Genomic DNA, 13,265 nt, shown 5'->3' with positions numbered 1-13,265 from the left:
GGAAAAAGCAATTCCCTGCTGTCTCCTGGGGCTCCGCTGCTGTGGCAGAGGTGACAATGAAATGTCCTTGATCCAGACACAGTCCCTCACCACCAGCCGGGGTTCTCACTGGGTTCTGGAGCTGCAGAATCCATCTCCCATGTAGCTCCCAGTGTCATGGATCTGAGCTCTCTCTTGAAAGGTTCAACTCAAAACCAAACTATGGAAACCATGAAATCCAGACACAGTCTGTCATAAACCCAAAGCTGGAGCAGAGCAGGAAGAAAACAATTTCAGACTGTGAAAGCTTTCTCTGCCTATTGGCAGAGATCTGAAAAATTTACTATAGAATCTGCTAGATCAATTTTACTTGAGCCCTGTGAGGATGAGGCTGATATTCACCAACTAGGAATATATGAGGGCCAAAAAACAGGAGGAGCAGCTGGCAAGGTGGTACCCAGCTCAGAGGACCATGGGCTCCCTCCTGGGCTGAAGCAAGTGGTAGTCAGTGAGTAACAGAGGCGTGGACACGATGGGCAACACACGGGAGTGCTTGAGTTTGTACGTACCATGGAGTGCAAGAGGCGTGAATGATTCAGAAGGTGGGAATCCACTCTGATTAATTCATTGAAATCCATCTTCACCAGCACTGTCACGTTGTACCAGAATATCCTTTCTGAAGTGTACAAAATAAAACAGCCAAGTCATCTGAGGTAGGATGCTATAGAAAGCTACAGAGCTGTAGGCAGGCTCCAAGAAAACAAGGCAAACTTTAACTTTGAGATTATGAAGAGCCCATGTGCAGCCATCAGCTACTGCTCCAGTCACCATATGCTGCAGACAGCAGCATCAGCTGAGGAGGAGAAGCCATGTGAGGTCCAACAGACCTGTAACACCCCCTGCTCAGCCTCACAGGCTCAAGCACTGAAAGCAAATATCCTGGAGCTAACCCAAGGCAGATTCCCATATTTGTTTTATGAAGAGCTATGGTAACAGTTGTTCTGCCCACTCCCACCCTCAGAAGGAAAAAATAAGCACATTTCTATTAGAAGCAGTCTTGAATTTATCAGTAACATACCCTCTGGCTTTGGATCCACACAGCCCTCTCCTTTGGATGAGTTGCAGCACTTTTTAAGCCCTGGACATTCAGCATCGAACGTGCAAGGATAATCAGATGTTTCCATATTCTCCATTGGACAGATACCAGGTCTTGAGGCAAATACACGGGACCTGTTGAGCGCTAAGTAACAAAAACATTTCTGAGAACAAAAACACAGAAAATTGTTTCCATAAAACCATGCCATTTAATTTATAGCAAACACTTCCTCCTCATTTTAGAAGTGTGTCTGTTCCGAGGTTTTCGTGGGGACAAAACAGGAGCCTAAATGCCTTTATTTCATTTCAGAAGTGTAAAAGATCTCAGAATTTTCTCACATTCATGACATTTCTGCTACAGAAATATTGAACTGATAATTTTTCCCTAATGACAATATATAGACAGATAGATAGGCAGCATGGTAGATTAGATAAATAAATGGATTCTAAATGTGGAGAAAGTGGAGCACTGCAAGACAGAAAATGTATGTGGTGCCAGCTATGACTAATCCAAATGCTGTATAATGATCAAAGCAAACAGGTAGTGTCTACACTAGAAATCAGGAGTTTTTATTTAATCTTTTCCATTCATTTTGTGGTTACAGCTTTTTGATCCTACAAACTCTTGATCCATTAACCAGGCAATTATGGTCAGCCTGGAGAAAAATAAAAGTTACCCCTGTCATAGAGGGTTGCAGTGTGGGAAAACCACATTCAACATAATGAAGTCCACACCAAATGAAAGGTCTATAGCAAACTATAGATCTATTAGGAACTGCCGTTTCTGAGGGTTTCTCATTTCTGTTATCCCAAGGCTCTGAATAAAAGTAAATTTGAGGTTTCTGAGAAGCAGAAGGAAATAGTGAATCTATGACCTTTGGCCTCAGCAAAGTAAGCTTCTTAAAAAGGCAAATGATACTGATTCAATGAGTTTTAAACTAAATATCTGTCACTTGCTGCCACATGCACAAGATCCCCTCTCTTTCAATCCATGTTAGACTGGAGCCGATTGCAGAGAGCCATGGCAGATTCCATAACAGATCTCATGCTTAGCACTCCAAATCCTCAGTTCACTCTTCAACCCAAGGATAGAACTCAACGCATGGCATGCAAAACTCAACATGTATAATTTTCAGCCACTTTAGCATCTGGGCATGCTGTCATGTTTGCATAAAGAAATAGTACATTACAAGCAGTGATTTTAAGATTATGGTCTATGCCTTCTAGGGGTCCCACAGTACACTTTTCAAGGGTCTTTGAAAGGTAATTAGGAAAATTAAGTACCATTTAATAATAGGGGTCCACACCTCTGCTGAAAAACCTGCCAAACCCCATAAGCTGCGGAACAGTGAAGACACTGAGTTGAGACCTCTCAGCAGCATGCAGGCTATTTGCACATGTAACTTTGAAGATTTGCATGTAGAATATATAGGACAGCACCTCTGCACACTCTGTTACATTGCATTTGATATAGTCTGTTTGTAGACCCTCTGTACAGTCGGTGAGCGTACACTTTAACGGGACTGTGAGCATCTTTCAAGTAGAGTTGGTGTTAGATCCACAAGAGCTCTGGGCAGCAAATAAGGAAACTCTACCCTGTGCAATCTGACCCAATCTACTTCTGGGTCCAGCAAGCCCTGTAGTCCTGTTCTGCTTCCCAGCATGGATCAGGACCCTCTGCTTCTGATTCTGGGATTGGTGCTGCAGGTCATTCCTTCAAATGGGTCCTACTTCTGGAAAGCCTCTTCCTGATTTCTAATCCAAAGTTATAGTAGTATCTCAGATACCCTTAAATGAGCCAGGTGAACCCTGGTAAACTGGACTCGAGCATTAAAAATCTCTCCATCTCTAAGATTCAGATGCAGTTCCAGCAGGTTTGAAGTTCAAAGCAGCTTTTTCCACCCAGGTCCTTTTCTGCCATGCTGAACTGTGGTGTAAACGGTTTAATGGGTCACGTGCAATCTCAGAAAACACTATTGAGTCCTGGCTGAGTGCCACCCTAGCCATTTATCTAAAATCTAAAGGTCACCATTTTCGCATCAGCGGAAACTGGGATGGATTCACATCACATTTCTGCCTAATCACGCCAGATGCACTTTGCAAATTTGATTTACTCTTTCCACTTCGATCATCTTTGAGGGTGGTCACCCAGAGCTACGACACTAACCAAGCAACACTGCCAGCACCAGGGAGCGAGCTGGGCAACTCATCCATCAGTCAGACAAAGTATAGACTTTCCTCCTCCGTTATCTGCATCACCGTGCGGAAGGAGAAATGCAGCACTCAGTGCTTAGCAACTGAAAGCGCAGTTACCAACCTGTCCCCAGGAGAGCCACCAGGCTGGGGGATGTTCCTGGAGATAAGTGCTGAGGGACAGCACTGGCTCACCTGCAGCCTCCCTCCTCTCCCTCCTGACACCCAGAGCCACCAGCTTTTACCCAGAGGGTGTGGTGGAGGAGGGGACCAAAATCCTGCACTCATCTCAGGCATCAGAAGGTGGAGACAAATCTGTGATATTACAGAAGGAGCTCCTGGCAATGCCTGCTGCAAAGGCAGACTGACAGTTTTCATCATACAACCCTGTTTTCAGGGTCTTTGAGTGTTGTCAGCCTTTACCTGCTCAGATGGATGTTATCCACCCTGTCCAGGATTTAAACGGGACGGAGGGCAGAGTCTGGACGTGCAGGCTCAGCATCTGACAAACTCTCAGTGCTCTTTCCCATGAAAAGCCTTATTATTCACTGCAACATATTCAGAAGCCGGGGGCTGAAATTCGGCAAGGACACAGCAGTGGGACGATGGGGGAGCACAGCCTTCCAAGCACAAAAGCAGCCTGTGCACACTGAGGAGAAACTTGTTGAGACTTAGCCAGAAGGGGCTGATCCCACCAGCATCACCATAACGTGGCCATGCTCTGCCAAGGTGCCACTCATACCAGCAAATGATGAGAGCTGTCAGGGACCCATGGTGAGCCCACAGCCATCCTGGGGTTTAGTGCAGTTGGGAAAGGCACCGGGTGGTGGGCTGAGTGGGGCAGATAGCTTGCGAGGAAAAGCTACTAAGGAGACTGGGGACTTTGCTGTAAAAAAGGAGTAGGCTGAAGGGGATGCAATCAGGATTTACAAAATCTCTGGTGATAGCTCAAGCAGTGGGGATAGCTGTGCCACAGCTCCCCGCTGCCCTGGTTAGACCCAGCATGCATCATCTGCACACAGGGGCTGGAAGGTCCCAGCCCTGCTGGGGAGCTACCAGGACACCTGATTTTTTTATTTTTTTATTTTTATTTTATTATTTTTTTTACTTTACAGCTGTTTTTCTGAAAATCTGAGGAAGTTATGTAACACAAAGCACTTTCCAAATTAACTTTGCAAATCAAGAGCTCTCACTAAGAAACTCCAGATTAAAGGTGTCTGGGCCTTCTTATTTCAGCCTTTTTGTACAGGTGCCAAAAAAAAAACAGCCTTCATCACACGCTGATGCACTATTTGTCTCCCTGGACAGGGATCAGTCAGGGTGAGATGGCAGATAAGGAAGGAGCCTCTTGCCTGTAAGCGCTCTGGTTTCACCTTAGGTAGCATGATAGAAGGTGGGTGCCAAACCAACCACCAGAAGTAACCACACCACAGACCCAGGCAGACAAAACCAGCTTGGAGAATTGGACCCTGCCTCTGCCTATTAAAAAAATCCTGCAAAATACTAGGGAAGTCTCCTGCAAGAAGCTTATAACCACCTTTCAGATACATGGGTTTCACAGGTCCAGGAACCGCTCTGGGTTCAGCAGCTCTGGGACCTGCTCAGCAATCGGGGGCTGCTCAACCATCACCATCAAGGGCACAGGGCTCCACATTCCAAGCACGATGGTGCTGGAGGCAGCACTGGGCACTCCAGGGATAAAAATAAATAATCAGAGAATAGAAATCACATCCTCGGTGTCCCAGAGTGGGCACGCAATGATGTGATCCAAGTCCCGCTGCAACTGTGAAAGGCAGAAAATCTCCCTCCCCTCCCAGAGGCTTCAAGAAGATAAATTGCTGTCTGGGCATCACCCCGGGATTCACCTCAGGAGGTGATAAATTATTCTCTGTTCAGAGAGAGGCTTAACAGAGCACTGAAACACGCAGTGAAAGCAGGGGCCAGGACAGCACTTCTGGGATGCCCTTTAGGGAGGCTTTGTCGCCCCTGAGCACCACATGGAAATGTGGTCCTCAGGGCAAGGCAGAGGGGTCGGGTAACTAACAGGGTTTATTTGCATGCATAGGCAAAAGGAGAGGAAACAACGATTGTTTTTACTTAATTCTAACTTTAGAATTAATTCCAGCACTTTTTAGCTTCTGGAAACATATTTTTTAAAAAGTTAAAGTAGTTTGTGTGTATGCACACACATATATACTACCATCCTAATGGACTGACAGACAGCAAGTGAGAACTATCTTGACTTGTGATATAGATATTTTTGCCCCAACAGTAAATAATAAGAAAAGCAGAGCCTGTTGTATCTCAGGCAGGGACAAATGTTTCCTTCCAGGAAGAAAGCGAGGGGAGCGGCGAGGACCAGGTTTCTCTGAAAGGTCATGCAGACCCTCCAGCTCCTGGTAAGATGGAGAGTATGCCAGCATGGATAACATCAAGAAGAAAATAACAGTAGTTTAACAGCATGCTGTGCCGTAATTTCAGCAGTTCCAGTTTCTCTTTTCATCATTTATTTAAGACTGTGTCTAGACAGTGCATTACCATTCACAGAATATATGACTAATGCCCTGAAAAGCAAAGATACTGGAATAATCTAAACAGAGAAATCACCTAGAAGCCAGACAAATCCTTTTATGGTTTAAAATAATCCCAAATTTACTCTGACAGGAAAAGAGTCAAGGTGACCACAGTATTTCATGGAGAATCCTGCCTAGAGTGTATAGCAACAACGTGGCAAGGGCAGATCAGAAATTCTGCAGCTAAGCTTTACAGGAGATTTACAGATTTGTTAATGTTAGAAAAAAACTCACTGACACTTCTCAAGCCTAATATTCCTTCAGAGGTGCTTTTAAGAGGCATACAATTGTACCAGAAAAAATATTTAAAGTGTTACCAGGATGCCTTCTTCTCCACCCCAGGAGGTGATCTTGAATTCTGGAGGCTCTGAAGCACTTTGAAAATCATGGTCCCTCAAGCAGTTCCTTGTGCAAATAGAGGCAAACAGAACTAGCTGGTCACCCTTCAACATCTGGCTGACACAGTTATTTTCTTGTACTAGGAAATCAACAAGCAGTTTTCTCCAACTGCTTCTCCACCTTGTCATTGGATTAATTTATTACACTACGTATGTGCACACATGCGTGCACATGCATGTATATAGAAATGACCTTACTGAAGTTGCTATTCAACACTAATTAGATCTTCCGGAGAGATTTCCCAGCCTGGAACTGCTGTTTGGAAAATATGCATTATCAACAGTGGGTCCTACGCCTGTCAAGCAAGACTGCCTGGAAATACTGTAACTGACTTGACCTGACTGCAGGTCCAATTGTGCCCTGTCTGACAGTCCACCACAGCCACAGAGACAAAACAATTGCAGGATACAGTAAGTGAGGGATGATGTGTGCCTAATTATGCTTTTCTACTTCTTTAGCAAATTGTTTTAAGAACAAATACAGCACAACAACCACTTCTGTGTTCTGACCTTTCTGTTAAAAGCATTTTCCTGATAGATACAATATTCTACTAGCATATGTTGTAGAAAATACCTTGCAAAATAGTTTTGAGGTTCATTTTTCCAATGCTCTGAAGCAATTTAAATGCAAGATGAACACATTCTTCTTGACGCATCCCATGACAAGACGTACAGCTCATACCCTCTCACATCACGTTATATGACCCAATGCAGGAGCAGGTTTGGGGACATTCCCATAGAACTGAGTCACTCAAGTCCTGTGACACAAAAGGAGGGCCTGGGCTGCAATAGGACCTTTCCTTTTTGATCTTTTGTTACAGTGTCAACACTATATAAATTACCACAACCACAACATGAAAAGGGGAAATGGAGAAAATGCAGTGTCATGCTGAAAACAGGAGACAAAATTATGTCTTGCAGAAGTGTTGTCCTACCTAATCCAAGATTTACTCCAAAATCAATCTAAGATTAGATCATCTAATTCAGACTAAAAGCATACAACTTTTAATTTAAAAAGCATTAAAAAAAATTAAAAAAAATAAAAAAATAAAGTTACAGGGGTATAACTTGAACCTTCTCAAATATATATGATCTAGGACAAAATGATACCTGAATATTTTTTTTTTTCCAAGCACAACTTCAGCTTGATTACAGATGTTCTTAAAGGACTTAATATAAAGAAAACTAAATTCCTCTTATCATAAAGGATTCACAACACCTTCTGCTCCATTTTAATGCTATTGGAATCATAGCAGTTTATACCAGACTTACTTGGGTAGACCAGTACCCACTGGAACTTTGTCACAGGAACCCTTTGGAAACTTTTTGGAAACACATTTTCCCCGAGGAATTCCTTCCACGTGTGATGCAAGTCTTCCTAAAAATTAGGAATTTCTTGTTGACAGCTGCTAATTCTGATGTGGGAATGCAGAATAGCTTCCATCTAGAGTCAGAGATGATTGCCAGGTAGGGTCCTGTTATAACTCCGAAGTTAGATCAGATCCACTAAAAGGTTCACTGGTTTTGACAACATAGCCCTAGATAACCAAGGATGCACCTGGGAAAAAAAGGCCCTAATGTAGCTTTGATAAGAAAACAGGTGGTACCACCTTGCCCAAGGCCACAGGTTGTTTTAAATTAACACCAAAATTGAGCTAGTAGCCTGGGAACTGTCCTTGCTCCAAATCAAAGGAAATATTATCGTAAGTGCATCCTAAATTATTTTGAGAAGAAAGCTCCTAGAGTAGATGCAAGCACACTGACAGCAGACACAGCACACAGCAAGGCTACATGAGTTATCACACTTGGCCACAGATTTTGGCATGAACCAGGATGAAGCCCTTCTAGGGATAACAAGCAAGTGCTTGTTTCTTGGTCACCTGGAACTGGCCAGGAATTTGTGAATAAGGTTGGCAAATGGGAAGAGCCAGAAACATTGGTGTTTCATGTTTACTCTTCCCCATGTTAGACTGCGTTTACTGTGGAATTTTGCAGACTCACTGATTTCAGTGAAGAGGAAAATATTGCCCAGAACTGAAATAAGCCTTTACATGTCTCAGTTTAAGTGAATCCTCTTCTAGCAGAAGCTTCTATATTAACTATCAATCTGACTAAAACTTACCTAAAGAGCAGTAGAGTCCAACTTGTTCATATCCTTCACAGCAATCTGTAAGGTTGATGGTCTCAGGGACTTCAACTGTATGATACTGTGTTTTATAGTATGTCCGGGGACATACCATCCACGGGATCCATCCACCACAGGAAGTGTTCTTCTCATAGGACTTTTGGTAGGCAACCATCTTAAACACATTTTTGGTCAGGCTGTAGTTGCACAGATGATAGCCTAGCAAAGAGAGGCCTTTTTCTAGAAGAAAATAATAATAATAATAATAATAATAATAAAATAAACAGGAAAGAGAGGGATCAGTAATAACTTGTCTGCCTGCAGCATAAGTTCCCTGCAGTATCTAGTTAAATATGCTGTTATGAGAAAGCAGTGACAGAATCAACACAGATGAATGACTTCCAGGGAGGCTGATGTTAGGAAGAATGTCACTTAAGAAAATGGACGGAAGAAAAGATTAGTAGTGACTGCATGTCGCGGGAATCATTTCAGTCATGAAACGATCCATATTGGCAGAAAATTCAAAGAGCTCTCAGTGCCTTCAGGGACAAAGCAGAAAAAGGGCAATTTAACTCAAGTATGTGTAAAGTAAATTAATACATATTAATAGAAATTAACAGTGGAGCAGAATAAGCACTTCCAGAGCAGAGTCATCCAAGCACTTCAGATGTCCACTCCAGGCTTATGCTGCCAAAGGGTTCATCTGGCTGCACTGACTATAACTGGAATGAAGGGTGAGCAACTCATGGGCAGATGAGTCACGAGAGATGTCTGGAATAAGACATCCTTCAGACACCGCCCTAGGCTAAAACTGTGTGCTCATACATCACTGGGGAGGACTTTCAGGTATCTGAGACAAAAGGTATTCCTGGAGCTTCTGTGTTGCCTGTCTGCATTTGCAGTAGACAGTATTAGACCAGGTCCTCTGAGAGCTGCTGTGGTTCCTTGACTTCAATGTTAATGAAGTTAGAGATAAGTTCATTAACTACATAATTTCATACCAGTTTGAGAATGGGACTCAATTTCTGAGGCTCTGAAACTGCTCTTGAGGAGTATTAAAGTTAGTTTTGTTATGTGCTTTACTTAAAGCTGAAGTACTTGAGGAGCAGTAAAAAGCAGGAGCAGTAAAAAGAAAACAACACCACCACAGATGGGGTTGAATTAGCACTGAGCAACCTACAGTCATGTTAGAAACATTAGGCTGTCCCTTAATAAGATGTTATACAAGCCATAGGGCTGAGTCACCCCGTGTCCCATTTGGGAAGGAGATGGGATAGAATTAAAAAGGCCTTTATCATCCTTGAGACAAAGCAAAAGATACTTTAATAGGGATAAATATGATCTAGCTGCAGAGATTCAAGTATGGTAGGATCATTTTTTGAGAGCTCTTAGGGGACCGGGACCAGTCAACACACTGACTGAAGCTAACATAGCATACACAACAAGCATAAAATGGAAGTATTTATGGCTTATCTTATTTGTACAGCTTATCTCTTGCCAGAAAAGATGAAACATGTAAAAACAATTCAAACAAAGAAACAAAAAAGTTATTCAGGTTCTTAGGAATCATGTGCTTTTATCACATTTAGCTTTCCAAATAAACAAATAATATAGGTACAATTAGAACAGGACTGGTAAAAGAGCTTAGAACAGAATGGTGTATGTGCAGTGCAAGGACAGTCCAGAAGAAGTCATGGGACAGATGCCATAGGCCACAAAATGTCCCTCAAGCTGGTTCCACCAAGTGACTCGGAAGGCCTTCCTCCAGGAAGGAGGACAGAGGCCTGACCAGGATCATGAAAGCCCGTATCCAGCCACAGCCTCCCTCCCCAGCTGAATTTAGGACATTCCTCAGGGAGAGGGGAAAAGAGAAAAAAAAAAAAACTGGGTTTGGGAACAGAAATCACAGATCAAGGACTGTTCTTCGTTATTCAATGCGTGTGATTATCACTTTATATAAGGCACAAGCAGCTGAGTAAGGAGAGCACTGGAGACCCATGTTGTCAGTGCAGAGCTGAGGCTGCAGCAAAGGCATAGCACTGGAAAGCTAAAAATTCCAGAGTCAGCTGAGCTGGCTTAGGCTTAACAGCAATGTGCAACATAAATACAGGTATGAAACTGAGAATAAAATGGTATAGAATTAGACACAGTTTATAATTAGAAGCTACAGCTGTCAGAGCAGATATGAAATCATATTTCATACTTAAACATTGATACTAGCTATGGAATGAGGCTGCCAAAGCCAAAAGAGACATGGCTATGGTGGTACAGAAAGATACCATTCTCGAAAGGGTTAGACTGAAGGTGACAGGAGAAGGTGCAGCACCACCAGCCTTACCATCACCCACCACTTCGATCCAGTTTAAAATAAGTTTTGGCACTCACAGCATTCAATTATTTGCTGACAGCAGTTTCCTGCTGAGCAATGTGGCTTAGATCAATTTGGGCTCCTTAGCAAATTGGCTGTCAGTTCTCATTAGCCCCCATCTATGGGATTATGGCACTATCAAGCGGAATCAAACAACACTGGCTGCTTTTTCCAGCAGCACATAGCTGAAGTTAATAGCAAAGCAGACGGAGGGAGTCCCCTGCCATTGGCAGCGCCATGTTAGTCATCTCTGGGCTTCATGTTTTTATCTTAGCAATCACCAGATTTCAGCACAGGCAGCAAAAAGTATTAATTTTATTATGTTAAGCAAGAGGAAAAAAAACATTAAAGCACCTATTTTGTTAATAGAAACAGATATTCAGGAGAAAGGCTGCAAGGGAAGCCTGTGTTAGGAGCAGGCTGCTCAGAACTGAAAGACAAACCCAGAGCAGAGCCAGAACATGAGAGCACAACCAAAAACTCAGCAATAAAGATAAATAAATAGACAGATAAAAATAAAAATAAATAATAATAAAAAGATAGCTTCTATACCACAGACTTAGCTGCAATTCTGGAAACCTCACAAGAGCTGCTCAAGGGCCAGAAATGTCACTGTGAGCTGAAATCTGCAAAACCTTTCACTGGAAGACAGCAAGATTCAGAGATGAGCCCTTCTCCTGCCTTGCCATAACCTCAAAAGTAATCTGTTGGAACAGGTTCACAGATTCAAATGCAGCTTTAAAAGGCAGAGGCTCTGAAACATGGGGGAAAAAATGGCCTGAGAACTCAATTTTTCTGGTCATTTCAAACTCTTTCTAAAATCAGAGCCATTGACTTGGAGCAGCAGCAGAACAGGGGTTCTGCTGACTCCCGACCTCTAGCAACAGCTTTTTTAAATGTGGCTTTGACAGAATAACAGAAAAGTTTGCAAAGCTTTAAAAATATGGTTTTGATTTTAACTGAGCCTCACAAAACCACTTAATTAAAAAAAAAACGCAATAAAAGCCAGCCAAAAAATCCCAATATTTTTTCATCTAAATAAATCAAACCAGAAATTAAGAACGATTTAGGATTTAATATAGCATTTAAAACCCGGCAACTGGATTAGTTGTTTTTTTTCCAAATTACAGCCTACAGCGTAGATGAAAGTTAAGCACGTCACCTAGGTCTCATTTTATGCCTCTTTCAGAATTTGCCATGTAATTTGCCACATTAATTTCCTCCAAAAGTTTATTCTGAGGACAATTCTCATAAAAATGTGCACATTCCTGAAGATAAAGCAGCAATTCTACTCATTTACCTGTGGCACAGAGGAAAAGGCAAGGCTTTTGCCTGAAGACTAGAATTTGGGCACACAAGTTGCGTTTTGGCTTGGTGAAGTTTTGTTTGGTTAATTGTCAACAGAGACTTCATAAATGGTCACTGCGATGCTGCCAGCTCTTTGGAGAGGGCAACTACTTCATTTATTTCGGATAAGGAGATATCCCACACCCAACCCAAGCAGCCCTGCATATAAACTGTGGTCCTCTGCACAGGTCTGCATCACTCACCTGTGATTTCATTTCCCTTTCCCTGCTGTGTGGCTGCCCCGAGGATGAGAACCAAAACCAGAGGAGGGACCCTGGCCATGGTATCGCCCGGCCTTGGGTGAGCCCTTCTTACTGCTTCGTTTGCAGGGCAGTCCGGCTCAATCGGCCTCACTTTCAGGCTTTTGGATCAAGGGAAACTGTGCTGTGTTTGTTCTCCTGCTGCAGGTGGGTGAGAGCTGCTAGCAGCAGAAACAAAGGGACTCCGGTGGGAATTTCGCCGCTTCTCTCTCGTTCGTGCTCTCCCCTGGGAACCTGCCTCTTCTGCCTGCCCAGCTTTACCTCCCTGCATCACTTTGAGAGCAAGGCATTTCAAAATTCCTGGTTTAATCCATGGTTATCCCTCGGAGCACTTATTCCCTCTTTGCCTTGAATACCTAACAGCTAGGAGATAGGTTTACGTACCCCAGCTGTCAGGTATAGGTACCCTGAATTTTGTTTCTGTTCACACATCGGGTGATATTGTGTTTGCATCTTGAAGATTAGTGCAATGTCTCTGTCAATTATTTTCCTGAATTTATGCTGTTTCACTGGCTGTTCTCACTTTGCTCCTCGTTTCATTGCAATTTCAGCACCACATAAGCTGGAGCAGTGCTGGCAAACAAGAACGCGTAGTAGAGAGCGCATGAGTCAGTATGCTTGAGGAACCAGAACCCCTTTCTTTTCTTCATGTAAATCACAAAGGCAGGCTCCCAAGAGGAATGTGTCTGTGGCTTTACAACGCAGGACAATAACTTCAGTGCAACTAACTTGGCTTATACACAGTAAAAGACTAAACCCAACTCGGTATTTTATTAGGGGCTGACAATGAGGTATGGGAAGTCACAGGTACGATTCTTTGAGCTGTTCATATCAATACTTAACTACAGATAACAGCACCGTAGGCAAATTCACATGCATAAAAGAGCCAGCTGTAAGAGAGCTAGAACCACAAACACTTTCATTTCT

At 43.0% G+C, this 13,265-nt stretch overlaps 1 protein-coding gene across 1 annotated transcript in view; it reads right to left on the bottom strand.

Annotated features, from left to right (window-relative positions):
* The window catches only part of UMODL1 (uromodulin like 1), a 48,103-nt gene extending 35,801 nt beyond the window's left edge, over nt 1-12,302 (bottom strand). The window contains exons 1-4 of the mRNA XM_035315867.1: nt 12,282-12,302; nt 8,361-8,603; nt 1,058-1,219; nt 549-655 (exon numbers count right to left, since the gene is read on the bottom strand). Coding sequence (XP_035171758.1) covers nt 549-655; nt 1,058-1,219; nt 8,361-8,538 — 447 coding nt within the window. The 5' untranslated portion in view covers nt 8,539-8,603; nt 12,282-12,302. The remainder of the gene's footprint in view (nt 1-548; nt 656-1,057; nt 1,220-8,360; nt 8,604-12,281) is intronic.
* Between the last annotated feature and the right edge of the window lie 963 nt (nt 12,303-13,265).

The sequence above is a fragment of the Oxyura jamaicensis genome, chromosome 1 (genome assembly GCF_011077185.1).
Source record: "Oxyura jamaicensis isolate SHBP4307 breed ruddy duck chromosome 1, BPBGC_Ojam_1.0, whole genome shotgun sequence".
NCBI classification, from domain to species: domain Eukaryota; kingdom Metazoa; phylum Chordata; class Aves; order Anseriformes; family Anatidae; genus Oxyura; species Oxyura jamaicensis.
Note: the sequence above shows the minus strand (reverse complement) of the source record. Positions and strands in the feature narration are given on the sequence as shown.